The 17163-nt window shown below is 53.8% G+C and overlaps 1 protein-coding gene across 1 annotated transcript in view; it reads right to left on the reverse strand.

Moving 5' to 3' along the window:
- Positions 1-1369: 1369 nt before the first annotated feature.
- DYNC2I1 (dynein 2 intermediate chain 1) overlaps positions 1370-17163 on the reverse strand; it is a 52808-nt gene continuing 37014 nt past the window's right edge. Inside the window, 8 exon segments of the mRNA XM_082692855.1 lie at positions 1370-1745; positions 7272-7495; positions 8895-9026; positions 9207-9306; positions 12290-12350; positions 15253-15304; positions 15775-15836; positions 15931-16044. Of these exon segments, the coding sequence (XP_082548981.1) occupies positions 1571-1745; positions 7272-7495; positions 8895-9026; positions 9207-9306; positions 12290-12350; positions 15253-15304; positions 15775-15836; positions 15931-16044 (920 nt within the window). The 3' untranslated portion in view covers positions 1370-1570.

Below are 17163 nucleotides of genomic sequence, written 5' to 3' on the forward strand. Positions count from 1 at the left end.
GGACTGCCAGCAGGACCTTCTATTCCCCACATGTCCTCAAAGATAATTTTGGCAAAACTATATTTTGGCACTTCTCTCCCTCTTGGTATTTCCCGGTATTGGGGTCTTGAAGTGGATGGCAGGAAGGAGGTGCTGATGGTGGGCACGAGGGAGCTTTGTCTGAAAGCAGCAACGTCCACCGAAGGGAGAAGCAGTGCCCGCGGAGCACGGGGCAGTGGGGATTGCAGGCAAGTCTTGTGTCCAAGACACAGGTCCAGTGGGAGGACCTCAATCTCTAGGTATTACTGGCACTCTTCAGCGGAGTCCAACGATCTCTCATCTAGAAGTTGCTCCTAATCAGTGGGTGAGGTTTTGGTGGCCAGGCCTTGCTCCTCCTGTGTCTTCCTGAGCCTCTATGGGGTTTAGAAGAGCCAGTATGGCTGCTAGCTTGATGCCGTCTTATCCTGCAGGTTGCTGGAGGTCACTCCCCTCAATTCCAGTTTAGGACAAACTTCACACATAAGAGCTGGGGGCAGTAGATGAGGGGCTGAGGAGATTAGCCTGTTTCCAGAATTACAGTCCCCACAACCAGTCACGAAATGCAGAGTTCTGACAGGACCTGGCTCTGTGTTAGTGACAGCCACACAGCCAACTCACTCAGCGGCCACACATTCCTTTCTTCCTTCTTTCACCATTGGTTGAGCGCCTACTGTGTGCGAGGCCGACACATAGCCCTCAGAGACGATGTTGAGAAAAGAGACATATCTCTGCCCACAGAGCTCCTGGTCCAGTGAAGGAGGCAGACACCAGCTGAACAAGTCAGACACACACAGTTCACACAGGTGACACGCTCCGGAATGTTCCTTTTTACCTTCCATGTAAAAGATGCTCTGCTTCTGCAGTGACATCTTCCTGTTGCTAAGTGCGGCCCAAGAGACCGAAGCTCCCCCAGGCCCTCGCTGACCATCCTCAGCCATCACCGTCCAGGGGACACGGAGCTGGCCAGAAGGCCGTCCTGGGCTTTCTTGTTATAACTGAGTGCAAAACTCAAGAGCATTTATTTACTTGGGTTATTTTTATACAGACATTTTTAAATTCTAAAGCATAATGTAAAATGTGTCTGACATTCAAATAATGCCAAAAGAAGCCCAAGAAAGTTTTAAGAAAACAGTTGGCAGAGGTCATTTCAATGACATAACTCCATTTAATTTATACCTGAGTATGTCCTTTCCTGCAGGACTAAGAAAATTGTTCATTAAAGAACATTTTCATGGTAGAGTGTTTAAAATACAAATGTGCTAATATTTTAAAGCTCTTCTAAAAAGTAGAAATATTCTCAGAGAAGAACATAACCGACTTGACCATTTCCAGTTCAGCATATACTCAAGTGTTTGTTGTTTCCATTCAGAAAATAGTGATTTATTTACTGGGAACACAGAGGTGACATTCGTGTAAATAAGTTACGTACAGAATACATGTCCTCTCTCTGCATCAATGTACATACACACGGGAGTCACCGTGTCTCCCATGGGGGTCACACCCAGCCCTCGCCCCTGCCCCCAGGACCACACCGCGCCCTCCTGCAGACCCCCTACAGGGCTTCCCGCAGGAGCAGCTGCAGCTTCCTCAGCTCGTCTGCCACGGGGGCTGCCCACGTCCTCTTCAGGTACTGGACGTCCACGCGGCCAGAGGCTCTGGCCAGCACCAGGGCCAGGAAGCTGCCGTTGGCCTTCTCGGCTTCACCCACGACTGTCATGGCCGCCAGCCTGAAAGGAAGAAGCACGTGCTGTGTGATCATGAGTCCCCAAATCATCTATCCTCCAAGGAAAGAGGAAAGAGCATTTACTAAATGCTAAATTCTAAAAATTTCAGTAATAGTCAGAAGAAAGGTTAGGCCAGAAATAAACATAAAAGATCTATAGAAACCGCTTGGAAAATGCATTTCTACATTTCTGCAGACTGAGTGCTTACGAGGGTCACAGGTCGCGACGGATGTGTGCGGCCTGAAGACCCCTGTGCGTCCCACCCTGGTCCCGGCCCTGAGCGGAGACCCTCCCGGCCAGCCTGTTCCTCTTTTCCACAAGGCACTAAGGAAACAGTCTGCGGCGAGCTTTGGTACGACTCAGCCCCATCATGACTCACAGGAGGAGGAGGAAGGGTTTTAAAGGCAGACGATGTCAGACCATTCGGACAGGTAGGGTTACAAGGAGATAAACAGTGTCTCATCAACTGAGGAGAGATCTGCTGCAGGAAGCAGGGTGAGGGACATAGTTTGTGGATGCAAGCCAGGAAAGCAAGTATCCTTAGACACTGAGAGGAGCCAGAAAGATCATGCGGCCTTTTTCCAAGTACACGGCCACCAAGTAGGAATGGTTGGTGACCAGACAGAAGGCTAAAAAAGGCTAAATTCTATGTACCTGACAATTAGAATAAAGGATCAAAATTGAAGGCAGGCTATAACAATATCAAGAAATTCTTAAAAACAAAAGTGATTTGGAAGCATAAAACTTAGTTAATGCTACCCAATATCATGATGGGTCAAGAACATTGTGGCTTCCTAAGTTAGAAAATGCCATACACCAAAATTTTAAATGGAACATAGTACTTTTTTCCAATCAATCCCATCTCTGAAAAACAAAGCAACACACACACACACACACACACACACACGAAACAGAAAAAAAACAACTATTTTTTTCCAGGGGAAAGGAAGAACATGGGACGTGGTTGGGACCAGTAGTAGTTACGTTGGGAGTATTTTAAAATAAACTTTGTATTTAAACTTGGTAAAAGAGGGGTGCCTGGGTGGCTCAGCCGTTAGACATCTGCTGTAAGCTCAGGTCGTGATCCCAGCGTCCTGGGATCGAGCCCCACATGGGGCTCCCTGCTCAGCGGGGAGCCTGCTTCCCCCTCCCCCACTCCCCTGCTTGTGTTCCCTCTCTCACGGTCTGTCAAATAAAATTTTTTTCTAATCTTAAAAAAATAATAAAATAAAAATAAACTTGGTAAAAGCCCATTAGCTGCCTAGAGGGACTAAGGAATAAATTTCCTTATTAGTAAGGAATAAATTTCCGGGATGCCAGTGGTCCCCGAGTACCCAGCAAGGAACCCAGAGCCAGCCCAACAGCCCCGACCTTGCCTCCCCAGTCCCTTCACTGACCAGTTTCTCTGACCGGGTCCGGCCTCTCACCTCTCCCTCGCAGGCTGCTGCCAGATGCTGAGCAACATGCGGCCCACGTCTGCTCGCGGCCCACGTCTGCTCGCGGCCCACGTCTGCTCGCGGCCCACGCAGCTCCCGGCTCCCACCGGCACCTGCAGGGCCAGCCTCTCGGGACCCTCGTGCCTCCCGTCTTCCTCTGTTCACTCCCACTTATCCTTTGAGACCTGCCTCAGTGGCGTCGCCTCCAGAGATCTCCCGCAGCCCGACTAGATCCCCTGACTATGCCTGGTTTGGTCAGGGGTCCCCAGCACCCTCAAAGTGCCTCTGGCACCCACTCATCCCACCTTTACTCACCAAGAAGGCTGACACACGCCTGCCTCATACCGACCTCAATGCTCCTGCCCCTCCTGTCTCCTCCTAAGGACCAGGGCCACCAGCACCAGCCCCCACAGGGGCCACGATTCAGTGGGGTCCACGACAGACACAGGACGGGAGCACTGAGCCCCTCCAGGGGACGCCAGCAGTCGCAGGTGGCAGAGAAACCCCACAGTGGCCCCAGAGGGCCTGAGTGCCACCCTCCCATAAGCACACTGGATGCCCAGCTCCCAGGCCGCTGTGACACAAGCACAGCCACCCTGAAAGGGACCAGACTGAGCCCCTGCGGCTAGTCAGTCTACACCCACCCACGTCCCACACGCTGGAGTGCCACGGCACCGCTCACGGCCCGCGAACCATGACAAATTACAGTCGTAGAGGAAGGCACAGCCTGAGAGACTCCAGGGAGCAGAGGGCTGCTGGGAGGGGGCGTGGGGGGAGCTGGGCTCACCTGGGACGGGCGCGGCGGAGGGCACGGGACGTGATGACCGCTGGCTGTTACACACCCCTGAGAAGCACTAATACTACGCCGTGTGCTGACCCAGTACTCCGTGCTGCCCGGTGCTTCAACACTGCCGTTCCGTGACTAGCGTAAAACACAGGCCAAGCGGAGTCGCCACAAGCTTGGAAGCATGAGTAGCAGGTGACCAAGGCAGAGGCTTCCGCGGCACAGCCACTGTGACTCCCGCAGGTGCCACCCGGCATGCTCCGTGGGCCGCCGCCGAGCTGGGGCTCCAGGAAAAGCGCGAGGACAGAGGTCAAAGCCCCAGAGCGCGCGGGGCGCCGCAGGGACTATGTCTTGGGGATGGAGAGCCCGGCGGAGCCCAAGCTGAGGGCGGAGAAAAGGCCCCGTCCAGGCTCCGTGGGCAGCTGCCCCCACCTCCACGCTGGCCCAGAGCCCCACCTGCTCCCCACACACGTGCCCCCCCGCCTGCTTCTGCTCCCAGACCACGAGCCTGCAGGTTCAAAATCCACCCAAAATGTGGCCAGTTCCTCCTTCTACCTCAACTCGTGCCTTTTAGACTCTCTTAGTTTCTTGCTCTGTTGTTCTCTGCGGCCAGAGAAACACTGGGCCCTTTCTAGGAATACGACTCCTTCACCTAACACTGCCGCTACCCAGACGGGAGGCGTCGCGGAAGGAACGTTCCACGCCCTTCTCTGCTCTGCCTCGGCAGCTCCCCTGCCCTCTCCCGAGATCCGGACACGGGCACCGACGGCATGGGGCAGGAGCACTGTCCTTGGTAAGACCTTCCTTCCCTGCCCCACTGAAAATCCACACTCGAGCCCGCCCTGTTTACTTCTCCCGTCACAAGCTGTGGGACGGCTCGTTTATTTTGCTTACGACCCACCCGGCCTCGAGCCGGCAGCCGGTTCCCCGCGGCCCCACTGCACGCAGTGAGCCCAGCGCACGGCAGGTGCGCCCACGCACTTGTTTTATTCAGTAGCGGACAAGCTCTGGAGAGTAAACTGTGTGCATTCTGTGTTCCTATGTGAACCACAGTCTGGATTTTGAGAATATATTTTTTAATAATTGGAATAATGTAAGTGGGTCCATTTCTGGAGACTACTCTGTTCCCTCGGTCTGCTGTGTTTTTGTGCCAGGACCATGCTGCTTGGTGATCGCAGCTTTGTAACAGAGCTTGAAATCAGGCAACGTGAAGCCCCAGCTTTGGTTTTCTTGTTCAACCTTACCCTGGTGATTCGGGGTCTTTTCTGGTTCCATACAAATTTTAGGATTGTTTGTTCCAGCTCTGTCAAAAATGCCGTTGGTATTTTGATTGGGATGGCGTTCAAAGTATAGACTGCTCTGGGCAGTGTGGACATTTTAACAATGTTTATTCTTTCGATTCATGAGCAAGGAGTGTTTTCCATCTCTTTGTGTCTTCTTCGATTTCTTTCATGAGCGTTCTGTAGTTCCTCGAGTACAGGTCTTACCTCTCTGGTTAAGTTTATTCCCAGGTTCTTGTGATTTTTGGTGCTACTGTGAATGGAATCAATTCTCTAGTTTCTCTTTCTACAGTTACATGTTAGTGTATAAGAAAGCAAGTGACCACTGTGTACTGACTTTGTATCCTGCCACAACGCTGAACTGCTGTGTGATGTGGTCCCTATACACAACAGAGTAGCGCGCAGTCATCGGAAAGGATGAACACCCACCACGTGCATCGACACCGACGGGACGGGACGAGACGATGCTGAGTGCAGTAAGTCAGACAGGAAGAGGACTTTCATGTGGTCTCACTCCACGTGGAGCATAAGGAATCACTCGGACAACATCGGGAGAAGGAAGGGAAAACCGAGGGGAGGCAACTGGAGGGGGAGATGAACCATGAGAAACTGTGGATCCGGGGAACAAACGGGGGGTTTCAGAGGGGAGGGGTGGGGGATGGGTCGGCCCGGTGGTGGGTACTCAGGAGGGCACGGACTGCACGGAGCTCTGGGTGTTATACGCAAACAATGAATCTTGGAACACGACATCAAACAGTAATGACGGACTATACAGTGACTAACGTAACAAAATAACAATTTTTTAAAAAGAATAATGTAAGTGAACCTAGTACTTGCAGTAAATACATGCAGGTCTTAATTTTTTCAGGTATTTTTTTTCTTAGAAAGAGAGAGAGGTAGTGTGAGAGCACAAGCAGGGGCAGAGGGAGAAGCAGACTCCACGTCGAGCAGGGAGCCCGATGTGGGACTCGATCCCAGGACCCTGGGATCATGACCTGAGCCGAAAGCAGATGCTTAACCCACTGAGCCACCCAGGTGCCCCTTTCCAGGTCTTACTGCTGTGTCCTCGTGGTCTGTCAAACCGTACCCTGGTTTTGAGCACCGCTTGTCCTTCTCTTTCCTCTACAAAGGGGTGTGGGATACAGCTGAGTGGCCCCCGGCCCCCCCAGGTTGCTGGGAGACTTCATTTCACAGCAGGAGAATGTACTGACAAGAAATAGAAAATCTCAAGACAGAAAACAAGTATAGAGACAAAGCAGGGCCAAAAGAGAGCCCTTCACAGTGAAAACTTGATACATATTTCAACTTTCAATTAAACAAAACAACAAAAACGGGATGATTGAAAGCACATCCACACGCGCATGAATGGGTTTCGCCACACTCAGTGCCAAGGCACATGGGGCTGGTTTGAAGGGACATCAGTTTGGGCAGAGGAGTGACACTGCTGTGAAATGCTGTGAATCACTGACTCCCACGTGGCACACGTGGCATCCTCTTTCAGAAACTAAAAGGAAGACTCTGCACATCACTCAGACAAATACTGAATTTAAAAGACTAGTAACGGAATGCAACTAAGGACCTCACAAAAAGCTTCTTTCATTTACAGGAAGATAATCATGGGAGGGGGGCGCCTGGGTGGCTCCGTCATGAAGCCTCTGCCTTCGGCTCAGGTCATGATCTCAGGGTCCTGGGATCGAGCCCCGCAGCTTCTCCCTCCGCCTGCTGCTCCCCCGGCCGCCTGTGCGCTCTTTCTCGTTCTCACTCTATCTCAGATAAGTGCAAAAATGAATAAGAACGATAATCACAGGGAAAAGCACAGTGTGAACTCTTTAATCCACAGAGTATTCTGGACTAAATATGAAATAGCATATTCCAAAGTGGTTTTCAAAATATTACTTATATATGTAAACATAAAAATGTTTAAATTTAAACATGAACCACCACAGTTTAAACTGTAGCAACCTTACCCGTAAGCCCCCAAGGACGCTTCTAGAAAGTAGTGCCCATGAGGAGGCACCATCAGACTCACCTGTCTGGGGAGATGCGCTGTTTGGCTACAGGACCCAGGTCGCTTTCCAGCAGATCCCAGACATAAATACAGGACGTGTCATCCTGGGCCAGGAACACGGCAGGTCTGGTCAAGGACCAGTGGAGGCCTGTGACCGCGTGGCCGTCGGTGCTGCAGTCCCACTGAAGGAGAGGGCGCTCGGAGGTCAGCTGGTGCAACCGGAGGCTTCCGTCTGAGCAGCCGGCCTGGGGACAGGGTGGACACTGCTGGTCTCCGTTCTGTCTTCCTTTCACTCAGTCTCACCAGAGAGGGACATCGTCAGAGCATTGGCTCTGTCCTCCCAAATCACCGAGCTGAGCATTCACCCTGGAGATCCTGATACACTTTGAACCCCCTTCCCCCTCCCCAAACAGCCAATAATGAATTCAGCAAATATATAAATCGGGGTTTATCCTTAACCAAGTGGAATATTGCTAAGTCGACCACAGGCCATGATGATCGATTCCACAGAAATCAATAACCCACTTCCTTAGAAAGATTATATAAACCTGAACCAATAATACGGTTATATATCCCCCTTGAATTGAGATTTTTATAAAACAAAACTTGGCTGGCTTACTATTTATTTAGTAATTTATTTTATTTGACAGAGAGGCAGAGTGGCAGGCCCAGGCAGAGAAGCAGACGCCCCACAGAGCAGGGAGCCCAGTGCAGGGCTCCATCCCAGGACCCTGGGTTCATGACCCAAGCCGAAGGCAGTCACCCAACTGAGCCACCCAGGAACCCTTGCCTGGTTTAGTAAAAGCCCCAATTTTTAGCTTAGAGAAGCCTAACTCCTTTCTAACTCGATATATGTGATCCTTCACTTGGTTCCTCCAAAAGAGCAGAGGCCTGAGTTAGCACCACAAACGCTCTGTGCACAGAAGCGAACATCACGGGTCAGAGAAGCCAGGTCTCTTCCCGCCGGCAGGTGCAGGGAAGCAGGGTCACCCTGGCAGGAAGGATGTGGGCCAGCACAGGGTCACGATAAGCAGACAGAGCTCAAAGTGGGGATCGAGGCTGTGTCCTGCCCAGCAAGCACTTCCCACTGCCCAGATCTTGGTTTCTCAGGACTCTTCTCCTGACTACAGCCATGACTCCTTGGAGAAAAGGCTGATGCTGGAGTTTACTGTACTAGGAAACAAAGAGGGGCCCGTGGAATGAGGCCGGAAAACCCCAGAGCCGGCCTGAAGGATGACCCCAGGACAGGCTGAGCAGCAGAGGCAGTAAGGCAGCCCCAGAGGGTGTGACCCAATGAGGACAGTCAATGGCTATGTGTCCACTTGAGGTCCTAAATGCACAGACACACGCCTGCCCAGAAGCATGGACGTCCGCAGACAGCCTGGGAGAGAGGATGGAGCCACGGAAGTAAGAGAAGAGACAGGCAGGTTCCTGTAACGTTCCTGTAAGCCCAAAGTGCGCGAAGATAAAGCCTTCCAGATCCATTCCACAGCGGCGTGGAACGCTCTGCACGGCTGCACACAGGACCTGCCCTGCAGGCGGCCCGCTGGCACCGAAGTGAGCTGCTTTAAAGGAATCCTCAAGGTCACTGCTGGTGTTTTGCTGCCCAAACAGAAATGGTGCTTTAACAACCAACTTTCTTACCAAGAATACTGGTTCTCCAAATGGTGAAAAATCAATCACATTCACTTTGACTGGTCTCATACCAGGTTGCTGGGGTTTGTACAATTTGGGAGATACTTTCAAATCTTGTCTGGTGCCATGACTTATAAGACCCTGGTAATAAGAAGACCAATGGTGATAAAAAGGATCAGGCATCAGGTTGGATTAAGCAGTTATTCTTGAAACAATTACACAGCATCATTTAAAAAAATAAGTTAATCTTTAATGAAGATATCTGCCAAGGAACCAGGAAAGGAGAATGAATTACAGAATTAGATTTAAACCCCTACTTACCACGTCTGTGCCAACAATGAAGTGACTAGGGTCTGAAGGAAGAAACTTCACGTTCAGGGTTTGCGTGGCCCCCCAGAATTCAAAGCACGTATGGGAAAGGCTGAAAGAAACCGTGAAGATGAGTGGATGAGCCGTTTGACGCCATCGGGCTGACAGCACATCACACACTCCCCCTCGCCCGAGTCCCTGGACAGCAGAGCTCTTCGCTGCTTTTTGCCCGTTTCTTCTCCTGCTCCCTAAGCTCTGGGCAGGCCTCCAGCTCTGGTCTCCTGTTCACTAACTCTTTCTTCAGCTACGTCTAATCTATCTAACCACCCACAGACTGTAAATTTGAAAGATGATAGTTTCTTTCCAGAAATGTCTTTTAGACTGTCCCATTATCCCAAGTTCTTGTTGTGCTGAACCCATTCGTTGTGCCGTGGTAGATGCTGCTTCAGGCTTGGAGTTTTTATCATTTTTCTTTCTGAACTGCTTTCCCTAAGAGTGCTGGGAGCCCATCTTGTGGGAGCATCCCCCCAACCCCCGTTGGAGTGCTGGCAATACTGACGCCATCTGGTGTGTGTCCTCTCTTGGAGAAATGTGTTTTGGGACCCTTGGGGAGTAATATACACACCTAAGAAAGGACCACTGAGGCCAGGATGGGGGAGGCTTGCTTTGGCCGTCCACCAATTTGTTAAAGACAACATAGGGGGGCCACTGCGTGGCTCAGTGGGTTAAGCTTCTGTCTTAGGCTCAGGTCATGGTCTCAGTGTCCTGGGATCGAGTCCCACATCAGGCTCTCTGCTCAGCGGGGAGCCTGCTTCCCCCTCTCTCACTGCCTGCCTCTCTGCCTGCTTGAGATCTCTGTCAAATAAATAAAATCTTTGGAAAAAAAAGACAATGTAGGGTCTCCCCTTCCTGAGGCCCAGATGGCACCATGAGATCTACCTAGGGGTTAGCTTGCGGGAGGGGCCCACAAACCCTCAGACCTTACCACAAGGCCTCTCTGCACACCCCTCACTCTATAAAATCTGTGCACTGCAGTGTGAACCCTCAGGGACGAGCTGCACGACTCTGGTGGTCGCCTGCTCAACCCTCCCTGTCCGCAGGTTACCCTGAACAACATGCGAAGCAGACTGGACGGAGTCGCCCGCTTGGCTTCCCAGCCTCACACCCCTTCGCCGCGGGAAGGATGGGCCTCCTCCAGCCTCGAGCACCGCCTAGCGGGAAACTGTCCTGGGGTCCACCAGTGGGCCGCCTCCTCAGCTTGGGGGTCCCCTGGGGTTCCAAGTCTCCTGTCCCCATGTCTCTCCTGGGTTGGGGTGGGGCTTCCTGGGTCTCTTCCTCACTGAAGCGGCCGTGAACTCAGGAACCCACACGGCGCTCTCATTTCGAGCCCTCAACGTCCCGCAAGCCTGATGCGCGCTGGTCGCATGGCCTGAGCCCTGCACGGCCACACCGACAGCCGAGCCCCCACACGACGGAGGCCTGCGAGCTAACTGCAAGCTCTGCTCCCGGCAGGGGCTGTCCTCGTCTTTGCTGGGAAAACTGTTTAGTTTATGGTTAGTTTTTCTGTTACAAGCATATGTTACAAGTACAGGAAAGGGCCCACGGCTGCTCCTTCTGCCAGAAGCTGGGAATCTGGCCTCTCTACCTCATACCACATTCAGGACCACAAATGTCCCCGGTCAGCTGAGGACTCCCCAGTCTGAGATCCCTGCCATGGAGCTGGCGGCCTCCCGGTCATGGCCACACGCAGCACGGCCCAGCCCCCTCCCACCGGGCTCCCGGTCCTCACCTTGTGTGCGGGACAGCTGGCCGCGGAGCCGGACACCCGGGGCAGGGCAGCTCCCGAGCTCCACCCCCTGAGGCCAACCCCTCCATAAGCAAGAGGGCCGCCGTGCTTCACACCACAGCCCTGTACCCGCCCTGCAACAGCTCCTGTCTCCCTTCCTCCGTCCAGCCTCACAGTGGTGCCAAGTTGATCCTTCTACACCACAAATGAGACTTGCCACTCCCCTCCTTAAACTCCTGTCCTGGCTCCGTCCCTCCTACAAGAGAGCCGTCTGCACCCTCCAGCACAGCGAACACTTGAGCCTGGCCAGTGACTTGCGCCCACCTCTCTCAACAGCAAACGTGCGGGCAGTATCCTAGGTGGGTCGGGGGCTCGTGCCCCTCCCTCTGGCTGAGCACACTCCTCGTCCACCTCCCATCAGCTGTCACCCCCCAACCCACGGGGAAATCCAGGGAGGGCCAGGGGTCACCTGCGGCTGGTTCTACAGTGTAGCAGCGGACTTTTTCAAACATAAAAGAGTCCCTGTAGTGATTATATTTGAACCAACTAAAGCTGATTTACAATCTCAAAACAGGTACAAATTCATTACTATCACCCAGAGGCATTCTAAGAAGAATCACGCTAATATAAAAAACTTTTCCAGGGCAAATCGCATGCTGATAGCCCCCAACTACAATAAGTGACCAAGAAAAGATGTTTCGGGAATAAATTTACATATATAAGTCCCACAGACAATATTTGTGCATTTAATAAAGTCTTTATGTCACATTAAGTTATAGGAGTAAAAGCGGAAATTGAAGCTTCTAAATAACACTTTCATATCGGAGCTTCTGAACCTGAAACCCACTTAACTTCAGTTCTATTAAAACTGGTGGACGAACAGTCAAAAAAAATTTTTAAAGATTTTATTCACCCATTTGACAGAGATCACAAGTAGGTGGAGAGAGAGGAGGAAGCAGGCTCCCCGCTGAGCAGAGAGCCTGACGCGGGGCTCAATCCCAGGACCCTGGGATCATGACCTGAGCCGAAGGCAGAGGCTTTAACCCACTGAGCCACCCCAGCGCCCCAAAACAGTCAAGTTTTTGTAGTGCCGATGTATAAGATAGAAATTATCGAGAAAGAGATGTTCGCTGTACACCTGGTAACTGCATTTATTACGCGAACTCATTAATACTAAACTAACTCGGCAAAACGCCAAGTTTGAGAAGTTGGATTTTCCCTGCACACCTGACCACGCACGTTCTGTATGCGCGACTCCCGGACGCTGGGAAAGGAAGGAAGGTTCTGACTCAGAGGGGCACAGACTTACCGGTCGCTCAGCCGAACCACAGCACTGTGCACCAGCTTTACCCTCCCTCCAGGGATCAAACCTGAAAACAGGGCAATCGTAAATAAATGCACCTCTTAATACGAGTTAAACCAAAATCCAATTACAGTTGCCCGAAATCATTTTTCATTGTCCAAAGAACTGTGTTACGAAATGACACCAAAACGTGGGCCCAGAGTGTTCCCTCCTTAATGCAGGCGAGGTTCCCGCAAACTGCCTTATGAGAAAAGGACTGTGGAACCAGTCAAGAAGCCTTTACGCTTCTAGATTTGATAAAATAAAAAAATGGTGGTGCACTAAGCAAAACAAAAACAAAAACAAAAAAGAAACCTTAAGTTTCCAAGAGGAATACTTTGCCGTAAATGCCCACTGGTGGTCTTGCGCGCATCAGAAACCCCAGGACCTCTCTCCCCACATACGCGGAGGCACGCCTGGCGGTCACACGCTCGCCGCAGAGCACACAGGTGCCCCCACTCCTCAGCGCTGGTACCCCCTTCCCTGGACCAAGAGCTGCTCCCTCCCTGGACTCCCAAAGCATTTATGGCCACAACCCTGACCCCTCAGCCATTCACTGGCTTTGCCTCCTCGTCTGTTCCCGGTATCCTCCTTTTTCTGTAATTACTGCAAAGGAGGGAATTAAAAATGTATCTATACTGAAACCCAAATTCTGGGCAAGGTACTGCCTAGAACCTTGGGAGTGTGTCAGTGTAGCCACATAGATAAAGTCGACTTGCGACAGGAAGGGTGACTGTAACTACGTGCCGGGCTCTGTCACAGTTACTGATGGGACCATGTTCGCTGTTGCTGTCACACACATGAAACTGCCCTCCGTTTTCCGCACGCACGGTCCTCCTGCAGTAGCTCCGGCACCGGCCATCTCGGCCGGACTGTTACGACCTCCCCTGGGAAGTCTTCCTGCCCCAGGTGCTCAACCTTTATTAAGCGCTTCTAACACAGCGGTCACAGCCGCGATGGCCACGGCTGGTGTGCCGGCCTCCCCCAAGACAGCACCCCGGGGGCACAGCCAGTGTCCCGTCACCACGCTCCCCGGGCACCGAGAGAGGGCCAGTCCTTTGCCGATGGCAAGTGGCCCCCGTCAGCGGTGACCTGCGTCAGCTTCTTGTCAGACACACACGCCTCGGACCCTCCCCAGGGCGCTTCGTGGCCAGAGCCCCTCCAGCACAGACTACGGGTAGGAAAGTCTTCCCTTCTTTTCCCAGAAGCAAAGCTGAAACAGGGCCAGAGCTTGGGCACAAGGTTCTACAGATAAAAGGAGTTTCTAGATAATGACCTCTAATGATGGGACACACCCTGCCCGGCCCTGACCCCGGGTGACGACATGCAACAGGACTTCACCTCCACAGGTGACTGTGAGCCGCCGTGCGCAGAGACTGAGCCCTCGCCCCCATCCAAAATTCCGAAAACATGTCCTGGTCACGCTTCAGGTGAGGGACACAGGCAGCCTCACGGTGCGCTCGAAGGCTACAACCCCCATGGGCCTGGAGCCCCAGCCAGGGTGAGGGCAGGTCAGCCCCGGCCCGACTCTGAGTCCGGCCCCACCATCAGGCCACAGAGGAGGGGGTGAACCCCTCGCAGACGCTGTCCTGCTCTGACGTCCGGGAGTCTCCGAGCCCCCCAGAGGCTCCACACAGACGCAGCATGATGACATGGCAGGAAGCAGAGAGGATGCTGCAGGAAAACAGTGAGAAACGGCTACTCTGCCTCAAAAGTGTCTCTGAGTGAAATCCCTGAATGATTCAGCCTCGTTTCGTTGCAGTTCGAGCGCACACCGCCTCGGACGCGGGGCACCGAGCACCCCAGCTCTTGCGCGCTCACTTCCACACGGCGGGCGTGCTCCTCGCTGGCGGGGGCAGGGCCAATCCCCAGAAGCTGAGCCACTGACCGAATGACGTGAGGACAGTCAGGGAGCGCCAGACCCGAGGGACAGACGCATGATCCTGTGCCCAAGCCTTGGGGGGCCAGAGCACTGGATGGCGCAGCGGTGGCGGTGGTGGCTCAGTGCCCCAGCTGACTCATGGCTGACACAGCGCAGGGAGGGGACCCCAGTCCCTCATCCAGGAACCCCTAAGCCACCACGGTCACCCAGTTCTCTGGCCCTGCTGGCAGGTGCCACTTGCTGCCAGAAACTAGGCCAGACTCCACAAGCCACAAGCTCTGAGCAAGGCCCCGGACCCAGTTTCTGACGGGCTCAGCCCCGCTCAGACATGCGCTGACCCAGCAGCACGCGGCGGGGAGGCCAGGCCATGGGGACCAGCCGGAGCTGGCCTGAGCCAAGACGGAGCTCAGCACCGACCCTTCACCAGCTTCCCCTCGTTAGGACACTAAACTCACACCCGGGCTGGGGGCTTACCACGCGAACCGGACACGCAGCCTAGGAAGGAGCACAAAGAACCAGGACCGCCAAGTGTGCGCCCAGAACACCCCTGCCCTGCCGTCCAGACGGCCCCCTCTCTCCCCGTCTGCTTAAAGTCTCGCCGACCCCTCCCGGGGAGCCAGCCGAGCCCCCTTCGCGGCGCCTCCCCCAGCGCCGGAGCTCGAGCCCCAGCAAAGCGTGGCCAGGAAGCCCCTTCGGGCCTCTTGCCGATCGCTACTGCCTGGGAAGCCCCGGGCCGCTCGGCGACGGTGAGGGGGCCCCAGCGGGGGAGACAGACTCCTGAGTATGCGGGGGGAGCATAGAGAATGACGCACGGAAACGGAACGGGTCACCCTACCCAAGGTGGAAACACCGCCAGCCAGAAGGACATCAGCGGCTAGCGGCACCTGCTCCGCGGCCGGTGACGGCTCCGCACCACTCGGACCGCGGCCTCCAGATCGCCGGTGTCGTCTGCGACAGCCGCTTGCTTCAGAGCGGTTGTCGGTATCTTTAATCTCTGTTCACTCTAGAAAACACTGACCAAAATTAATCTTTTTTATGGAATAGTTACCTAAGTCACTTACTGAGCCTGCAATGTCTGCCTTCGGTAATTCAACCACCACCTAAAAACAGAATATTGAAATGAGCGTTAATGCGTGTCAGGGCCGTACCAGGACACGATCTACGCGAAGCGCATTCTCATTAGGACAGCACTGCACGCTCGGTACTAAAACCATAACTGCTCCAGAAGAAAGACCGATCGCTGACTTCAAAGCATTTCAAGTGTTATGAATCCCTTTCCTTGACCTCTTCTCAAACCCCTTCATTCCGACTGGCCAGTGGCCAGAGCCTCAGTACGACCTCCAAGAGACCCCCCCGCCGAAGGCACCCCAGCCCCACCCCCACCCCCCAGCAAGGCCTGCAGCAGCCTCTGGGTCAGCGCAGTCTCGCCCTCGCCGCTCCCGTCTTAGCCAAGGACGCCCTTGTCCGACCCTTAGCGGCGCCGGGACGACCGCGGACCCGGCAGGTCAGAGGGCCTGAGCTCCGAGTCAGCGCTGCCCCGTGTGTGAGCGCCTGGGCGTGTCCTACTCACCCACACATTGAGAACCCCACTTTCATCCAGGGAAGCGACGTGGAATGACAAACCTGACATCTCTAGTGGCAACAGAAACAGAAAAAGGCTTGTGAACAAGGAAACCACGTTGGATAACTGGTTAGAAGGACCTGACAGAGGTGAGAGGTCACATACCTTCTTGAGTAGAAAAGGGAGAAAGCACAAAACTCTGTTTCCTGTAGACAGACGTGGAGACAGGTTCCACCGCCTGAACGGGACTGCAGTGGTTTACGGAAGTCAGGATGCCGTCTAGGGTTAAAGCACACAGGACCACATGTGAAGGAGTCACAGAAGCACAACCAATGTCATGTGGGTTCCAGGCCCCCCAAACACCAAAAACCAATATGGGCCTCAACTAAAATGAGGCATGATCACAGCTTCCAGCATTACCGTGACATAGAGACCGTGGACCTCAAAACACCTGTAAGGAGAGACGAGTTCTCACTCCCCAAGTGTACAAGGCACCGCGGGCAGGCGTGAGGGGAGGACTCTTCACGCACGAGGGAGTGAAGGTGGAACAGAAACCAGGCAAAAGCGCCCTCAGAGAGCAAACCCAGCTTCTAGGGCAAGACCTGGGGGGCGGCTCACAGGGACAGACAGGCCGGAAAGTGAGGTGCAACAGAAGGGCAGGGCCCAGCGACGCACGGAGCAGACACCTGCCTGCACCCAGTAAAGAAACGACATCTCACAAACTAACAGAATAAAGCTCCTTTGACCTAGAACAGCCATTGACAAAAGGTCCAAGAGCAGAAAAAAAAGCAGACAAACTCCATACAAAACTGCTGTAAGAAGAAAATACAAAATGCCAATCCAAGCGCTTGAGAGGACAGTCCTCCTGCCCCAAACAAGCACTTCACAGAAGCCCAGAACCACCCCACATCATTCAAAAAGCACTTGGAAATGGACTTCGAGCAAGCAACCACCCAAGAAATCAGAAACCCAGGACAGGCGTGGAGAGCAGGAGCCGAACCCTGGGAAAGCCGGTGAAGAGCAGACAAGACTCCAGTTCCCGGGGCCCGAGGTACGAGCCCTCAGGGCAACCCACACACGGGGTGGGGGGAGGGGGGCATCCTGGGAGGGGGCTGGGCAAGGATGGGGGAGAGCGGGTGCCGTGCACTGCAGGGGGGCTGCGAACGGGTGAGCCAACCTGGGGGGCACACAATGGGGGGCCACACTGGGGGTGGCCTGCAGGGGGACAGCACTGGGGGGTCCACTGGGGGGGCGCTGTAGGGGGGTGACACTGGTTGGGGGCTGTGCAGGGCCTGGGTCGGAAGCTCCCCAGCTCTCTCACCACTGGGAGCTTAGTGACCCGTGACTGGTCCCGGTGGCAACATTCATTTGGCAAAAGAAAATGAAGGAGATGTTTGA

The sequence above is a fragment of the Mustela nivalis genome (assembly GCF_964662115.1).
Source record: "Mustela nivalis genome assembly, chromosome: 12".
NCBI classification, from domain to species: domain Eukaryota; kingdom Metazoa; phylum Chordata; class Mammalia; order Carnivora; family Mustelidae; genus Mustela; species Mustela nivalis.